The 14187-nt window shown below is 46.5% G+C and overlaps 1 protein-coding gene across 12 annotated transcripts in view; it reads left to right on the top strand.

The window, feature by feature from the left end:
* LOC100118446 overlaps positions 1-14074 on the top strand; it is a 117408-nt gene extending 103334 nt beyond the window's left edge. For 10 of the 12 annotated variants that reach the window (XM_031925810.1, XM_031925812.1, XM_032601726.1 and 7 more), the window contains 7 exons: positions 403-733; positions 6467-6690; positions 7355-7868; positions 8246-8932; positions 9825-9944; positions 10282-10872; positions 11008-14074. In XM_031925810.1, coding sequence (XP_031781670.1) covers positions 403-733; positions 6467-6690; positions 7355-7868; positions 8246-8932; positions 9825-9944; positions 10282-10872; positions 11008-11643 — 3103 coding nt within the window. In that variant the 3' untranslated portion in view covers positions 11644-14074. The remainder of the gene's footprint in view (positions 1-402; positions 734-6466; positions 6691-7354; positions 7869-8245; positions 8933-9824; positions 9945-10281; positions 10873-11007) is intronic. The other 2 variants (XM_031925814.1, XM_031925820.1) reach the window with 2 other exon arrangements.
* The last annotated feature ends 113 nt before the right edge of the window (positions 14075-14187 follow it).

A 14187-nucleotide genomic window follows, 5' to 3' on the forward strand; every position in this document is an offset into this window, starting at 1 on the left:
GTATTATAAAATTTTCATTTGTGTGAAAGGGCGATCGCGTGATATTCGAGTGACTGCAGAAATACGGGAAAAAGAACGGTAGAATTACGCCATCAAGCGGCGAAAAAATGCTGAAGTTTAAAAATGACTTTTTGAGAAAATTAATAAAGATAAAGCGTTAAAAATGTGAAAAAAGCTTGGAAAACGATCATTTGTATATACAAAGTAAAAGAAAGAACAAAAAAGGCGACGTACAAAAGAGAAAAAAGCACAAGAGGAGAGAGGCTCCGGCGGGGGCCGCTCGTCCATCTCAAAGCAAAACGTAAAGAGAAAAAAAAGAAATTCCCACCTCCTGATTCTTTCGGGAGCTCGTAGTTCTTGCAACAGAAGCACGACTGACTCGAGCTTTTCGTCTGGCTCTAGATACGTCTTCACGATAGTCAGCTACCTGATCGGCGTGTTCATCTTCGCGACGATAGTCGGCCAGGTCGGCAACGTCATCACGAATCGCAACGCCAATCGTTTGGAGTTCGAGCGACTGCTGGACGGCGCCAAGACATACATGAGGCATCATAAGGTGCCGGGTGGCATGAAGCGCAGGGTTCTTCGCTGGTACGACTACAGCTGGTCCAGAGGCAGGATACAAGGTGGTGGCGATATAAACACCGCCCTCGGACTGCTGCCCGACAAGCTCAAGACCGAGCTGGCCCTTCACGTCAACCTGTCCGTCCTCAAGAAGGTCACCATCTTTCAGGTGAGCTAGATAGAAAGAGAACAGAGTCGTGTAAAATTTTTATTTTTTTTTTTTATTTTTCACACGACACAGTGAAGATATTAAGGAAGAAGAGGAAGAGGGGCTTGTTTGTCTTTTTACGGGGAGATACGCCCTCGTTATCGTTTATTTAACGACAATGATGACAATGATGACGACGTGGGGAATGTGCAAGCGTACCACGGCTGTGCTTTGTTGTGCTTTCGCGCTCGACGGGAGGGTGGACGCGAACGGCGTTGCGGGGATATTATTGGATGGATCTATGTTTGTATTAGTAAATTTATGTGACATGTAGATGCATGCTTATTGTCAAGATGTAGAGCTTTATTATTTGTACAGTTGTTTGCATGCGTATGGATGTATGTAATTTAGAACTACATATTAAAGTAGATAGTCTGTTGACGTAATCAAAATTTAGCTTCAACTTTCTATAGGTTCTTGATAGGTGGTACGTAGACTCTTTCATTTTTCTCATCACAATCTGCCTACAGAACGTACATATACAGAGGGCGGCTGAGTCTGCTGCCTGAGTCGCAAATGCTGTAATGTATATTTTAATTATAAGTGGCAATGAATATTCAATACGGCTTGGATAGAATCATAAAGTCAAAAATCAAAATCAATGAAAACAGTTAACCCTCATTCAACGTGAATTTTAGACCAAAGCGTAATTATGTCATAGCTACACGAAGTTCACAATAATTGATGCATATCGCGAACTACAAACTCGTATTAGCTGATCGTAACAGGATGTGGAGCTAGTTTCGAGGTAATTCGATTTTAAAATAAATGCCGAACAATCTCTTAAATTGATGAGCATGACGACAAAGCGGCTTTTATATATCGCGCGTAGGATAATTTCACGGAAGTTCATCAGCGTCCAATGACAAACTCTGCTGACGAAAAATCTAATAATATGAATTTCGAAATAAAAGCCTTATAGCCTCACCCAATATACCATAAGAACGTAACGCGCCGTGTATAAAAAGTCGGATAAAAAATCCCCTACACTCGAAGGGACTTGACGAAGACAAATGGAAACGGCGTCTTCCTCTTTTCGTCGCAACACCTCCGGCTATCAGCAGTTTTTTTTCACAGCTACGTTACATACGCTGTCTGCAGAAGCTCATATAACACCGCGCCACTGGGGAATAATATGAAATATTTCATCAATACACCCTCAACCGTGCACCAGATGGTGAAGATCACTGTGACGAAATATGGGCCACCAGCAGCAGCGGTAGAGGCACTGCTCGTGACGCGGGCGTAATCTTCTTTATACGACGTATATGAGTCAATCTACAAAAAGTCGGACACTTTCAGGTCGAAAAATCGAGCTCTTGTAATTTTTGGAAAAAATGCCTGAACGCCATAGTTTTCATTTTTTCTCGGATTTTCGGTAATTATTAATTAGTCTGTAACTTTTTGTTGGCATTTGATTTGGAGTTGGCACTCATGTTTTTTACATGCTGTATTCTCTTCTGGTCTGGTGCACGTGCCCTCGTAATTACAAGACATCAATTTTTCGACAGGAAAGTGTCCGACTTCGTAGAATGACTCATATATACACGTGTCCCATGACTCGTCTGATGTGCAACTTTGTTACGCGCTTCCTTCTCAAGTTAACTCGTTAGAAACTGAAACGGGGCTTTGTCACGCTTGTTACGCCGATTTTTTGCACTCCTTGTTTTCTCGCCTGAAGCTCCTTTCCTCTGATTTATTTCTATTTTTTAACGACTGGCCATTAAAAAGAATGACCTCTGACGTGTATTCCCTGACAAAAATACACGTTGCGCGAGTTTTTCCTCTGCGTATTGTTAGGGAAAAAAACACTTGTTGTCTTACTCGCATAGCTTTATGGAAATTACCTCAATTAATTGCGGGTTCTCTTCATTCCGGAGTTAGAAGCCGTTAAACACGAGACTCGGTAAGTGAAAGAATATCTGAAAGGTCATTACCGTTGATTATCCTCCGAGTAATCCGATTTCTCCGATTGAATTTGCAGCTGCAATCGCGTGGGTTTGAAACAAATTAAATTGGATAAAGTGCTACAGTGTGCGGGACTTTATCAGTACGAAAACAGTACGAAACTTTTGAACCAAATAAATGCGCAGAAAGCATCGAAGAGCGCAGAAAGACGTTCAAATTCACTTAGCCGCGGCTAACTCTTTGTCACGCGATTCAGCGCAAACAAGAGCCCTATAGGAGCCGTAAACGCGACGGCAATGATATTTTCGTTAACGACCAAGTTTATCCTCCGAGATAAGTCGCGGCAAAGTAAGATTTGATCTCGATGGGTAATACCCCGGCTAGGTTATATAAGAACCAACTTTGATAACAAGCGCGTCATACACGCACGCAGTTAAAGTTGGAATAGATCAAACTTAGTTACAGAGGGTATCGCTGTATCCGCGCCCCAGTCTGATCCGCAGCGCGAACTTTTTCGCGCCAACTTTTTTCCGGGCCTCCGTTTTATTCTCTCCCGCGCACTGTCCCTCACCTCTCGCGTTATCATCGGATGCTCGCCCTTCTCTCCGAGGACTAAGCGTTTTATAGCAGCTCGATATTTTTCCAGCGTCGGGCAGTTCATCTTTCGGCTGATGTATAATCTGTCATCGCGCGCTCTCGAGATGGTCGGTCATGGCCCCGGCCAACTTTTTGCAAGCAGCAGCGCGTGGAGTCGACCTCGGTGAGACAAAAGGGGAGGGAAGACGCGGGAGGGAGTGAGAGAGCGATGGGGAAACAACGAGCGCAGCGCGCGCCCCTTTGTTTTTTTTTTCGATGACGACGGCGTCAGTGGATTCCCTCTCGAGTGTGTGGCTTTTTGCTTGTATACTTCCTCGGCGAATCGATCGTAGAGAGAGAGGGAGAGGCAATTTAGTCGCGCGGTTGGATTAACAATGTTTCCGAAATGTAATTATAACTCGCGGAAAATTCTTCTCGATTTCAAAGCCGAAATCTTCAAACAAGCTGATTAGCTCGAATCACCGGAGCGCAAAACGAAATAAAATCGAAAAAATGCTGGATCTGTTGCGAGAATTCTCTGGAGATACCGGAGACGTAGCAGTAGCGAAGGGCGCTGAACGTGATCAAAGAGGACGCCGGCGTTTTCTCTGAAAAAGCAAATGGGCTATTCAAATCGAATCACCTCTTTCGTTCTCCCCGTCGCTTTTTATTAAGAACGAAACGAGTATGGCCGTTGACAAGGCCATTCTTATATACGCCGGGGCTGGAACTTAATGGGGTATACGCGAGCACACAGAGCGGAGCAGAGGCTCAGTCAGGTTTTTTTACCCTTCGCTCTTGAGGAGAGGAATAATGCGCAAGCGGGAGCGGAGCTACAAATGGCTTCGCATGCAGCACCCTCGAGAACGCGCGCGAATATTGAATGGACCCGTTGTCTATGTTGCTCCAATTAATGAGCTAAGCAAAATGGATGAACGTGCGCTAGCCAGAGTGAAAAATAATGACGACTAATAAATTCCAATGGAGCGTTATGTATGTTTATCCTGTCTTTCGGTGAAATTTTTAGAGTCGATATTCCTGTACGATGGAAATAGGGGATGTTTGGAAAATTCGCGGTGAAAAGCTCGCACGCCGGCGACAGGAATCGAAATCCCGCGGGAGATAAGAGAGCGCCCGCGCCGTCGCGTCTTCTGGAAACACAGGGGAGAGGAAGGAAGGAAAAATGAGAAATAGAAAGATAGAGACTGTCGCCGCGAGCTTGCATACGTGCTACAGGGAAAACGTCTCTCTTCGCGCGGCCGGGACTTTTGGCATATTTGCCACAGCGAAGCGACTACAAAATGAATTTTTTTTTTTCAAACCGAGTCACGCGCCAAACGTATCGTGACAATAAATTCGGATTCTTTCCGCTCGCGCGTGAGAGAGTGAGAGAAAGAACACAGCGGAGGAAACGCAGCCACCTTTTATTCCTTATAAACGCACGCGTGTATGGGAGGCCGTGGGGGATGTATTATATAGAGAAAGAAAAAGGGGACGAAAAAGCCTGTTCAAGTCCCTTTTGTTAAAGTCAGCGAAAGTCACCTTCGGAATTCCTTGCAGAAAAATAGCAGGAATCGTTGATCGGTGTGCGACAAACGAGCGCGGAAAAACTTCGGCGCGCGGAGGAAGATGGATAGGAGAGATCGGGGGACGAAATTATAGATCAGCGAGATTGACGCGTGTGTGTTGTATCAGTTATTGAGAACTTTACTGTAGCGTTTACGTGACATTTTTCCTACGCAAGCGTACGGGCAATCGCGATGGTGAGAGATTAATTTATTTGTTCTTTCAAAGCACCTGGATCTGGATGCGATATCTCGAAATGCGACTGCGCCTTAATTAAGCTAGTGGAAAAACGAAAACGTACGTCAAAGAGAAATATAAGCTTGGAAATTAAATGAAAGGGATCCAAAGAAAATGATTAAATGCGTAGAAAAAAGACTAAAAGTGACTTTGAGAGGGCTAAACAAAGATTCCTTATGCACGGTAGAATGTATGAAGAAATTTCATTCAGCTTATGACCTTAGAAGCACTAAAACTTGAGCAACGAAATCTTAAAGCTAATTTAAAGCCCCTGCAAACTCTTACCTTCGGATTCGGTTCGAATCGACAATGTTCTATATGGCAGATAGTGAATTTTCTGTTTTATACACATACGCCAGGAATATTTGTAGAAAAAGTAACAACGACAGCTATCCAATTTTGCGCATGCCATATACGAATGATTGGAATCTTTTGCATACTGCAGTATCAATAACTAGTTTTGATCAAATTTAATTTCAACAGATAAGCGTGAATCTCCACACCCGCATTCAAACCAACAAACTCGTTACTCTTTTTCCTTCAAAAAAAGCAAGTGCTTTGCCACATCACAAGAACACTGTACGCCATTAATTGTACCTACAAAGTCACAGTATACAGCATCCAGTCGACGTGCAACACATCAAACATGCATCTCTTGGTTGTTGCGTTCGTTTGCAGACCTGCACTCGACATCCTCGATGGATCTCGTTATTCTCTCTCTCTCTCTCTCTCTCTCTCTCTCTCTCTCTCTCTCTCTCTCTCTATCTCTCTCTCTCTCTCTCTCTCTCTCTCTCTCCTCGACCGCCGAACGCCGTTTTAACGACGATGTAGGTCGACGCGAAGCGTCATGGAGCGAAGCTCAGCAGCGACTCGACACGACCTAATAGTTGCTCACATACAGGCGCGTCGCTTCTTGGCTCTGTCCGGACAATGTGAAAGCGCAAAAGAAAAAAATTCGAGCTTACCATTACGACAGTTTTGTAAATAGGACAGGCGACGACTGCGAAAATTTCGCACACGCGTATACGAGCGCGCGCGAAAGTAGGTTTCCCTAATGATCTTTTGTTAACGAAGCTCGTGCTCTCTAGTTGGGGTGTATAGGTCTTATCGAAGCTTCTACGCCTTGAGTAGTATACACAGGAGAAAAATGATGATTGCAGAAACACATATTTCCAAGAAAAAAAATTATTTCGTTTTGTAAAAGATGTAGCTTGTAGAGGGATAACAACTATGGTTGCCATCAACTCTAGGTATGAAAATAACATATTGTGTAACTCGAACCAAAACTGCATGATTGTTTGGTATGACGAATTCCAATCGATTGGACAAACAAGCCCCGTTCCGACGAAGCCCGCCATATACTTATTTAGTAAAAACATAATCTAACAGTTAATTTCTATCTTACAGGAATGCCAGCCAGAATTCTTGCACGACCTCGTCCTAAAGATGAAGGCCTACATATTTACGCCGGGCGACTCGATATGTCGTAAAGGCGAGGTGGCGCGAGAGATGTTTATAATAGCGGACGGGATCCTCGAGGTAATCAGCGAAACTGGAAGGGTCCTCACGACAATGAAAGCCGGCGACTTCTTCGGGGAGATCGGCATCCTCAACCTCGACGGGCTCAATAAGTAGGTCGATTGCCTCTGCACTTAGTAATTAATTTACGGAAGAGAGTCTCGCGTGAATATGTGTGTGTGTATGTATGTATTCGTTGACCTGCGCAGATCGCGCTTTCATTAATTATATGCCTCCCTCGACACTCTTATGAGCCGGACCTCCGGCTTTTTCAGACCCAATTTATCCCGTGTGGCCGCCTCTAATGCGCACCCCGTCAAATCGGGAGGATTAATCGATCTGATGATATTGATAATGAAACGCATTAGACGGTTTTCCATCAGGGCCGTAGACTTCGCGAGATTGATTTCTTTCTAACGACGATCGCGATTTTTAGAGAAAAATTCTGTTGTTTATTATTTGGAGCGTGAACCGCGCGAGTGGGGACTTCAACACGAGAGTATCGCGCTAAACCCGCCGATGACGACGGGTATTATGCGCGAAATGCGGGTCAAAGATGCTTATTTATAGAGGCGAGCGAAAATAAATTTCAAAATTTCCCCTTGCCTCCCATCAGCCTCGATTATATAAATACACGCGGTTGAAAAAATTTAGCTCGCTTCGAGTAGCAAAGGCCTTTAAAATCCGTCAGCATGTAAAAAAATAACAACCATTAGAATCGACCCGCGAAAATTGAAAAAAGCTCTCATTTTCTGATCACGTTGCACTCTTCGCCAGGCGCACAGCGGACGTACGTTCGGTCGGCTACTCCGAACTGTTCAGCCTGTCGCGCGAGGACGTGCTGGCCGCGCTGAAGGACTACCCGGAGGCTCAGGAGATCCTGCAGAAGCTCGGCGAGAAGCGTCTTCGCGAAGCTCAGCGCGTGGCTCGTTCCTTCCGTCATCCGCCGTCGCCAGGACACGACTCGTCGGACAACAGCACCGGCAAGCGCATCGTCGACAAGCTCAAGAGCGACGTCAAAGGTCTAAAGAACGTGCTACGCAAGAGCCGACGGAACACCCGGCCGGAGGAGAGCCTCGAGCTGCAGCCTCTCACGTCGAAGGCACCGCAGCTCAGGCGGCAGACGCGCATCGACGAGAGTCAGGACGTCTGCACCTCGGCGTCGGAACCGCCCGTGTCGCCTCTCGGTGCTGGACTACCACTGCTCGCCAGGCTCAGGCTGCTCAAGGAGAAGCAGGAGAGGGAGGAGCGCAGGAATCTCATGGAGACCTCCAATCAGATAACCGAACAGGTAGATTTTTAACTCTGTTTTTCCGTGTTAAATTAAGCTCCGAGTTTAGTTCGTTATATTTTACGCTCCGCATCGGAGCATCAGAGAGGACGTTGAATCAATTTCCGATGATGGAGCAGTTTATTATGCATACTTTTCTGAGTTTCACGGCTCGCCGTTAATCATCAAGATGCAACCATCAGATTTAGTTATAGAACTCGTGAGCGCGCACATGTGCATGTTCAATCAAGCGCGCAACAATGCATGAGATTAAAGCGCGATGGCGTACAATAGCGCATTATGATCGGAACGGGCGTATTGAAACTCCGAACATATTATTGCCCTTCGCGGTCGAATCGAAGTGGAAAAATTCAATTGATTTCGCTGTTTGGACGCAGGTACAGACGACCGTGGAGATGCAGAACCCGAGCAGTAGCAGCAGCAGTGCCAACGTGACAGTGCCGCTACTGCAGCGACTGCTGCACATGAAGTCGAAAGCGGAGCCGGACCCTGTGATAGACCGCGAGGCGATTGTGGCGAAGGAGCCGCTGCTACCGCGCAGCGTCATCCCCGAGGAGAGCGAGATCTTCATCTCCAGCGAGCAGAACGACGTAAAGGCGACGTGCACGACGACTACAACCATGTTGATTCGCTCACCGACCTCGACCTCGGACGTCGAGTCGAACGGCGCGAGTCGCAAGCCCTGGGCGATGCTGAAAGATGCCTCCATCAAGACCGGCGGACAGGACTCGATGGGACGGGTCAATCACCGGGCGCTGCCGCCGCGAACTTCGCCCGCTCGCAAGCTCCAGATCCGTCATAGCCTCGTCCACCTGCGCCAGAAGAAAACCAAGATGTACGCCTCGGTCGACGATCTCTCGCCCGAGTACTGCGGACTGCCGTTCGTCAAAAAGCTCAAGATCCTGAACGAGCGACAAAAGCTCGCCGAGCTTGAGAAGGTGGTGCGCAGCTCGAGCCTCGACTGCGGGGAGAACGCCGAGGCTGAGTTCGATGGGAACCTCACCAGGAGCCACTCCGAGGCTTGTGCCATTGAATACGCCAGAAAACTCGCCAAACTCAACAAGGTACGACGTAGGTCTTTGCCGTAGTCGCGAGGACGTTGTTGGACGCGCGTACGCGACGAGAGTGAAACGGTGTAGTTTGCCAGAGCCACATCAGTAATATTGACATTGATAACTTCGTGGATCATTTACTCGGTTTCGATAAAAGTACGAAAAAATATTCGATCGAACACCGAATTAAAGGAGAGAGGTTGGTTTCTGAACGTTTCCACTCAGTTGGCAGCATCGCGGTCGCAATCGATGCTGATGCTTCAGACAATCGCAATGATTTTGATTTTGCAATTACTTGTTAACCTTGCGCTGAGCTGAAGAGAAATTAAATTTTCTCAAATAGCTTATAGCTAGATCAATATTGCTTCGAGGATATACGGTATACTTTCGCAGGCTTTCGCACTTCGCTCAAGCAAATTGTCGGCCCGTACATTATGAACGAGACCGTAACGGTTGAACAATTGTTATTTATGGAATATCGATGGCATTTTCGTATTATAACCAGTCTTATTTAATGTGCTATTGTGAGGTGGAGCTTGCACGAAGTGGCTTTACACGTTGTCTTTTAAGTATTGTATAGAGTATTAATATAGTGATCAACTTCTGTGTCAATGTGCAATATTTTGGTACATATGAATTTAGTAAAATAAATACGGTAACTCAAATACGCGTTTAGTGTAATATTTTCTGATATAAATAAATCGAGTCATTTCGTAGAGTAAGGCGTTATCACGGTGTCTGACTCGAGCCGGACTTTCACTACTTATACGTCCATGTAATACCATGGCTTCTAGTTCCATGAAAGTTTCCAAGTAAACATTGATAGAAAGACGAAAATCATAGGTTTAATGTAAAAAACATATATTAAATGTTAACTATATGATGTGCTTGTATGTTCCACTAGCTAGGGTCAGGAGTGATTTTTACGAGGAAAGCGTCACAGCTTTGGGTCATGGATTTTACACAGACTGCTCCCGACGCTTTTAAAATTAATAGCATTACAACGCTTCCAGACGCTTCCCCAGTAATAACCTAAAGTTGTGGCACTCTTCTGTTCGAACATTGCTTGCCTATACATAGATCTCTCCGCTTACGATTATTATATACTATACGCACGCACAAAAATCGCAATTCAGCTCGCTTGCATACCTAGAACGCACTTCGTTGGCTAGACGCGACTCCCTGCAGCTTGGAAAATTTCGCATACGCTATTATACGCTCGCTATGATTTCTTCTGCACGCGTCACAACACATTACAGCACTGCATCTTAAGAGAGATGAGATGAGATGGAGCGACGGCGTGTGCCGCATAATATAATTATTTTTTTCCTTGAAACATATGCTTGGTATCCGCATTGCAGGAGCGCCGGCGCCGCACACTAACGTCGCCGGATCAGCTCTCTCCCGAGAACGAAACGTTAGAAAGGCGAAATCTAAAGAGCATCCTTAAGAAGCTCTCGGCCGGCAGCCGAGCTGGAAGTTCGGAAACTTCGGCGACGAGCACGCCGGACCGCGAGGCCGCCACGGCCGAGCTGAGAAAACTGATGCGCGCGCCGACCCTGGAGGGCTACGCGGCCAGGCACTCGAAGCTGTCCAAGAGCGTGACCTTTAACAAGTATACTTTGCAGAGCCCGCCAGGCAACGAGCCTGTCCAGTCGACGGCGCTCGCCCCCCTCGCTCAGGCTCAGCTGCCCTCGTCCTCGTCCTCCTCGTCACAGCAGCTGGCGCACGAGCAGCAGCAGCAGCAGCTGCTCGGGCAGGAGGCCGGCAACGACGCGCTGGATCAGCAGCCACTGCCGCCGCCGGCAACGCCCGCCAGTAAACTTACCTTCCGTCCGCTGGGCAGTGCAGGGGCCGTCGTCGCGAGCCAGCTCTTCGGCTCGAAGCCGAGGGAGGACGAGTGCATGGGCGAGCTCGTCTCGGGCATCCGGGATGTTATACAGTCCAGACTGGTGAGTTGCTCGACTGCACCTCTACTCTATTTAGCCCTTCTCTTCTCTGTAGACCCTCGCGCTCTTCTGAGGTTTGAGTAGCTATATAGATGTTGCCCTGCGCGGCCGTTAATGACCGATCGCGTCCTGTTGCAGGAGAACATCCAGAGCAGGTTCGAGCGGCACTTCAGCTCGCTCGAGCTCGAGATCCGCAAGCGGGACGAGATAATCTCGCAGCTGCAGGCGCGCATCCTGGAGCTGGAGCAGCCGGGCGGCCGGCTGAACGAGGAGGAGGACTCGCTGGGCGACAGCACCGAGCACGACGCTTCGCTGGAGGACGACTTTGTCGACGACAACGAGGACCACCCGTTCATGCGCGACAGCTCGGTCGACACGGTGCTGACGGCGCGGCCGCGTCGCCGGCACTCGTCGCCCTCCTCGACGACGGACTCCTCAGCGGCGCACAACCGGCGCTCCTGGGAGGAGCACTCCGAGGAGGAGACGCTAGAGCTGCAGGACCTGCCGCGCTCCATCACGCCGCAGAGCCTCTGGAAGGACGACGTGGTGATCGATCTCGAGTCCAGCGACGAGAGTGGCGACGAGCTCGGCCGGCCCGGCAGGAGTGGCCTCCCGGCAGCCCTGGCCGGCAGCCTCAGCGACGAGGACGATGAGGATGAGCAGGTGGTCGAGGTGCTCGACGAGAACGGCCACAACAACTGGGAGGTAGCAATGCTCGCTCAGGAGCTCGAGAAGAGACGCCGCAGCAGCGAGTGCTCCAGTCCGGGCTCCTAGCGCATCAACGCCCTGCTGGCGGAGCTGAGGCGCCGCTCCAACGACGGGCGCTCGAGGTTCTGCAGCCTCTGCCGGCGGCTTTGCAGCAGCGTCGCGAGGAGCTACCCCGGAACCAACTGCCCCTACCTCGATCTCACCCGTGTCGCGCTCAACGCCTGCAGCGAGACCATGATGTGACCGCTTTTCTATTCCACAGATCTATGATTTACCTATCGATACTCTGTCTCCATTCTTCTTCCTCTTCTATACTTATCTGACACTATACTTATATCATCCGCCCTTGTAATGACAACCTGCACAATTAACTTTTTACACCATGTACTTTCTATATACGCGCCGATCGCAGACACGTACCGCCGCGACGACGAGGGGAAAAGCCGGAGCATTTTTATCGAGAGCGCGCCTCCTCGTTCGCTGCATCTGTGTGTTTGTGTGTGTGAGTGAGTGTGTAAATAAACAAAGTGCGAGGATTTTAACGAAAATGCCTTCTTCGAAGACTACACTGTAACCGCGACTTTTTAAGGAAACAAGCAATGGCGCTGACGCGGGACTCGACTCGCTATAACGCGATCGCAAACGGACGATCGTGCGGAGAAAATTATTGGGAAAAATGAAAATTACAATAAGCGTGTAGAGATCGTCATGGATATGCTATAGATTCGTGCGTAGGTTCTACTCACTGTAGCCCATAGCGTGTGTAAGAGCAGATGAGCAGCAGCCAGTAAAGAAACAAAAACAAACCCTCGTAATATACCAACGCGGCTTCTGATGCTATAAGCGTACGTAATAATCGAACGACGTGTATCATTTATTAATTCGAGCACCGATTGTAAAAGGCCAAGATCGCCGAAAACAGATGTAACCGAGCGAGACGACATCCCCGTGCGGTGCGGTCCATATAGCGTGCGTTAATCAAATATTTTCTATAAGTAATGAAACTCATTAGGTTTTGTCGTAGATTCCATATTTTTCTACACCTCTCAGACTATTACTTTTATACATGCAACGCGAGAGAAAAACAAAAACAAGGGCGAAACAAAAAGACGCACTCCGCTCTCTATATGCATATATATATATAGAGTCACAGTGGCTTCAAGCGCGGCGCGGGCAGACATGCGGTGAGATCACTATGTAATTCAAACAACTTCATTTCTTCGATTGTAAATATTCACAGGTGCCTGAGAAAGAGTTATTAATTATTAATATACTCGAGGTGTACTTTAGATGTTAAAATGAAAGGGAAAAATAGAATGAATTTTATGTGGATAAGCACCAGGCTGACGACTCGGAAGTCGTGACGTTCGTCGAGTCGCTTGTGGCGACTCCTCCGTTTAAACTACTAGGAATCTCGTTGCCGATTTAAGTCTCATTTAAAGAAATAGCGCGCGCGTTTTTGTATGAAATATATTAAAAACAAAAAGTATATGAATCCATGAGTATATAATGAATTTCAATTATGTAAGAAAACATTAGGTTTCGAAAGCGTTAACGTCGCGGAGGATCTATTGAAAATGGATTCCCTTGTGTAAACGACTCTAGTTGTATGAAAATGAATTATTAAGGAAAACACATGAGAGATATCAACGGTAGATAGATTCAGACTCTTTAGTCTTTTGGTTTAACAACTTTTTCGGGAATTATCGAGCGTGCGACTCGCTGTAATATCGACGCATGATACGAGCGAGACTTTCCCGAGAAAATAGAATCGCTTGACAGTAAAAAAAAATTAGTCCTTGCGTAAAGTCGCACGTTTGTAGAGATGCGAGAAACGTGGCCGAATTATATCACTTTATAATATTAGTTCGTTTACACCTTGCAACGACTCATACATAAACCCGATAACGAGCTCGACAGGTCCTATCTGTATAGCGAGGACTGCGCGTATACGTATACACACACACGTTGCATCGTTGAGAAAAACAGAATAACATACGAGCAGTTATAATCACAATTAATAAACGAATAAAGATATTAAAATTATTGCCGAGATAAGATATTGTTTATCCAAAATTAATACAATTTAATAATACAAAAAAAATGTAATTACGTACATTGACCAGACCAAGCTCAATATTTCTAGAGTCTTTACAAATTACGTCTATTAAGCGAACGAATGCGACTATTATGTACATATAAGCGAGGGAAGTAAAATAACTATTGAAATCTTGTAAATACTAGATTATGATTTGTTTATTTGAGCATAAATGTGAGCGAATCCGAGAGAGAGAAAGAAGCGTAGCATGCGAGAATGGTGCTAATAAAACTGCGAATGCACGAAAACCAGATTGATAAAGAAAGAGTATAAATTACACGAGAATTATTGACATACGTGAGACATTGAAAGGAAAAGTCTTTAGATGCTGAGAATGTATTTATGAAAGAGCGAAAGAGGTATACAATAATAAAGCGAACGTTGTTTTCAAAAAATAAATGACTTTGTTGCTTTCAATTATTCAATGTACATCCCTGCGTGCATATACCATATTCCTGTTTGCCGAAAAATATTTAAAGTCATCCTAAAGAGTGATATGCTTGAACTGTAAA

This window comes from Nasonia vitripennis, assembly GCF_009193385.2.
Source record: "Nasonia vitripennis strain AsymCx chromosome 3 unlocalized genomic scaffold, Nvit_psr_1.1 chr3_random0004, whole genome shotgun sequence".
NCBI classification, from domain to species: Eukaryota; Metazoa; Arthropoda; class Insecta; order Hymenoptera; family Pteromalidae; genus Nasonia; species Nasonia vitripennis.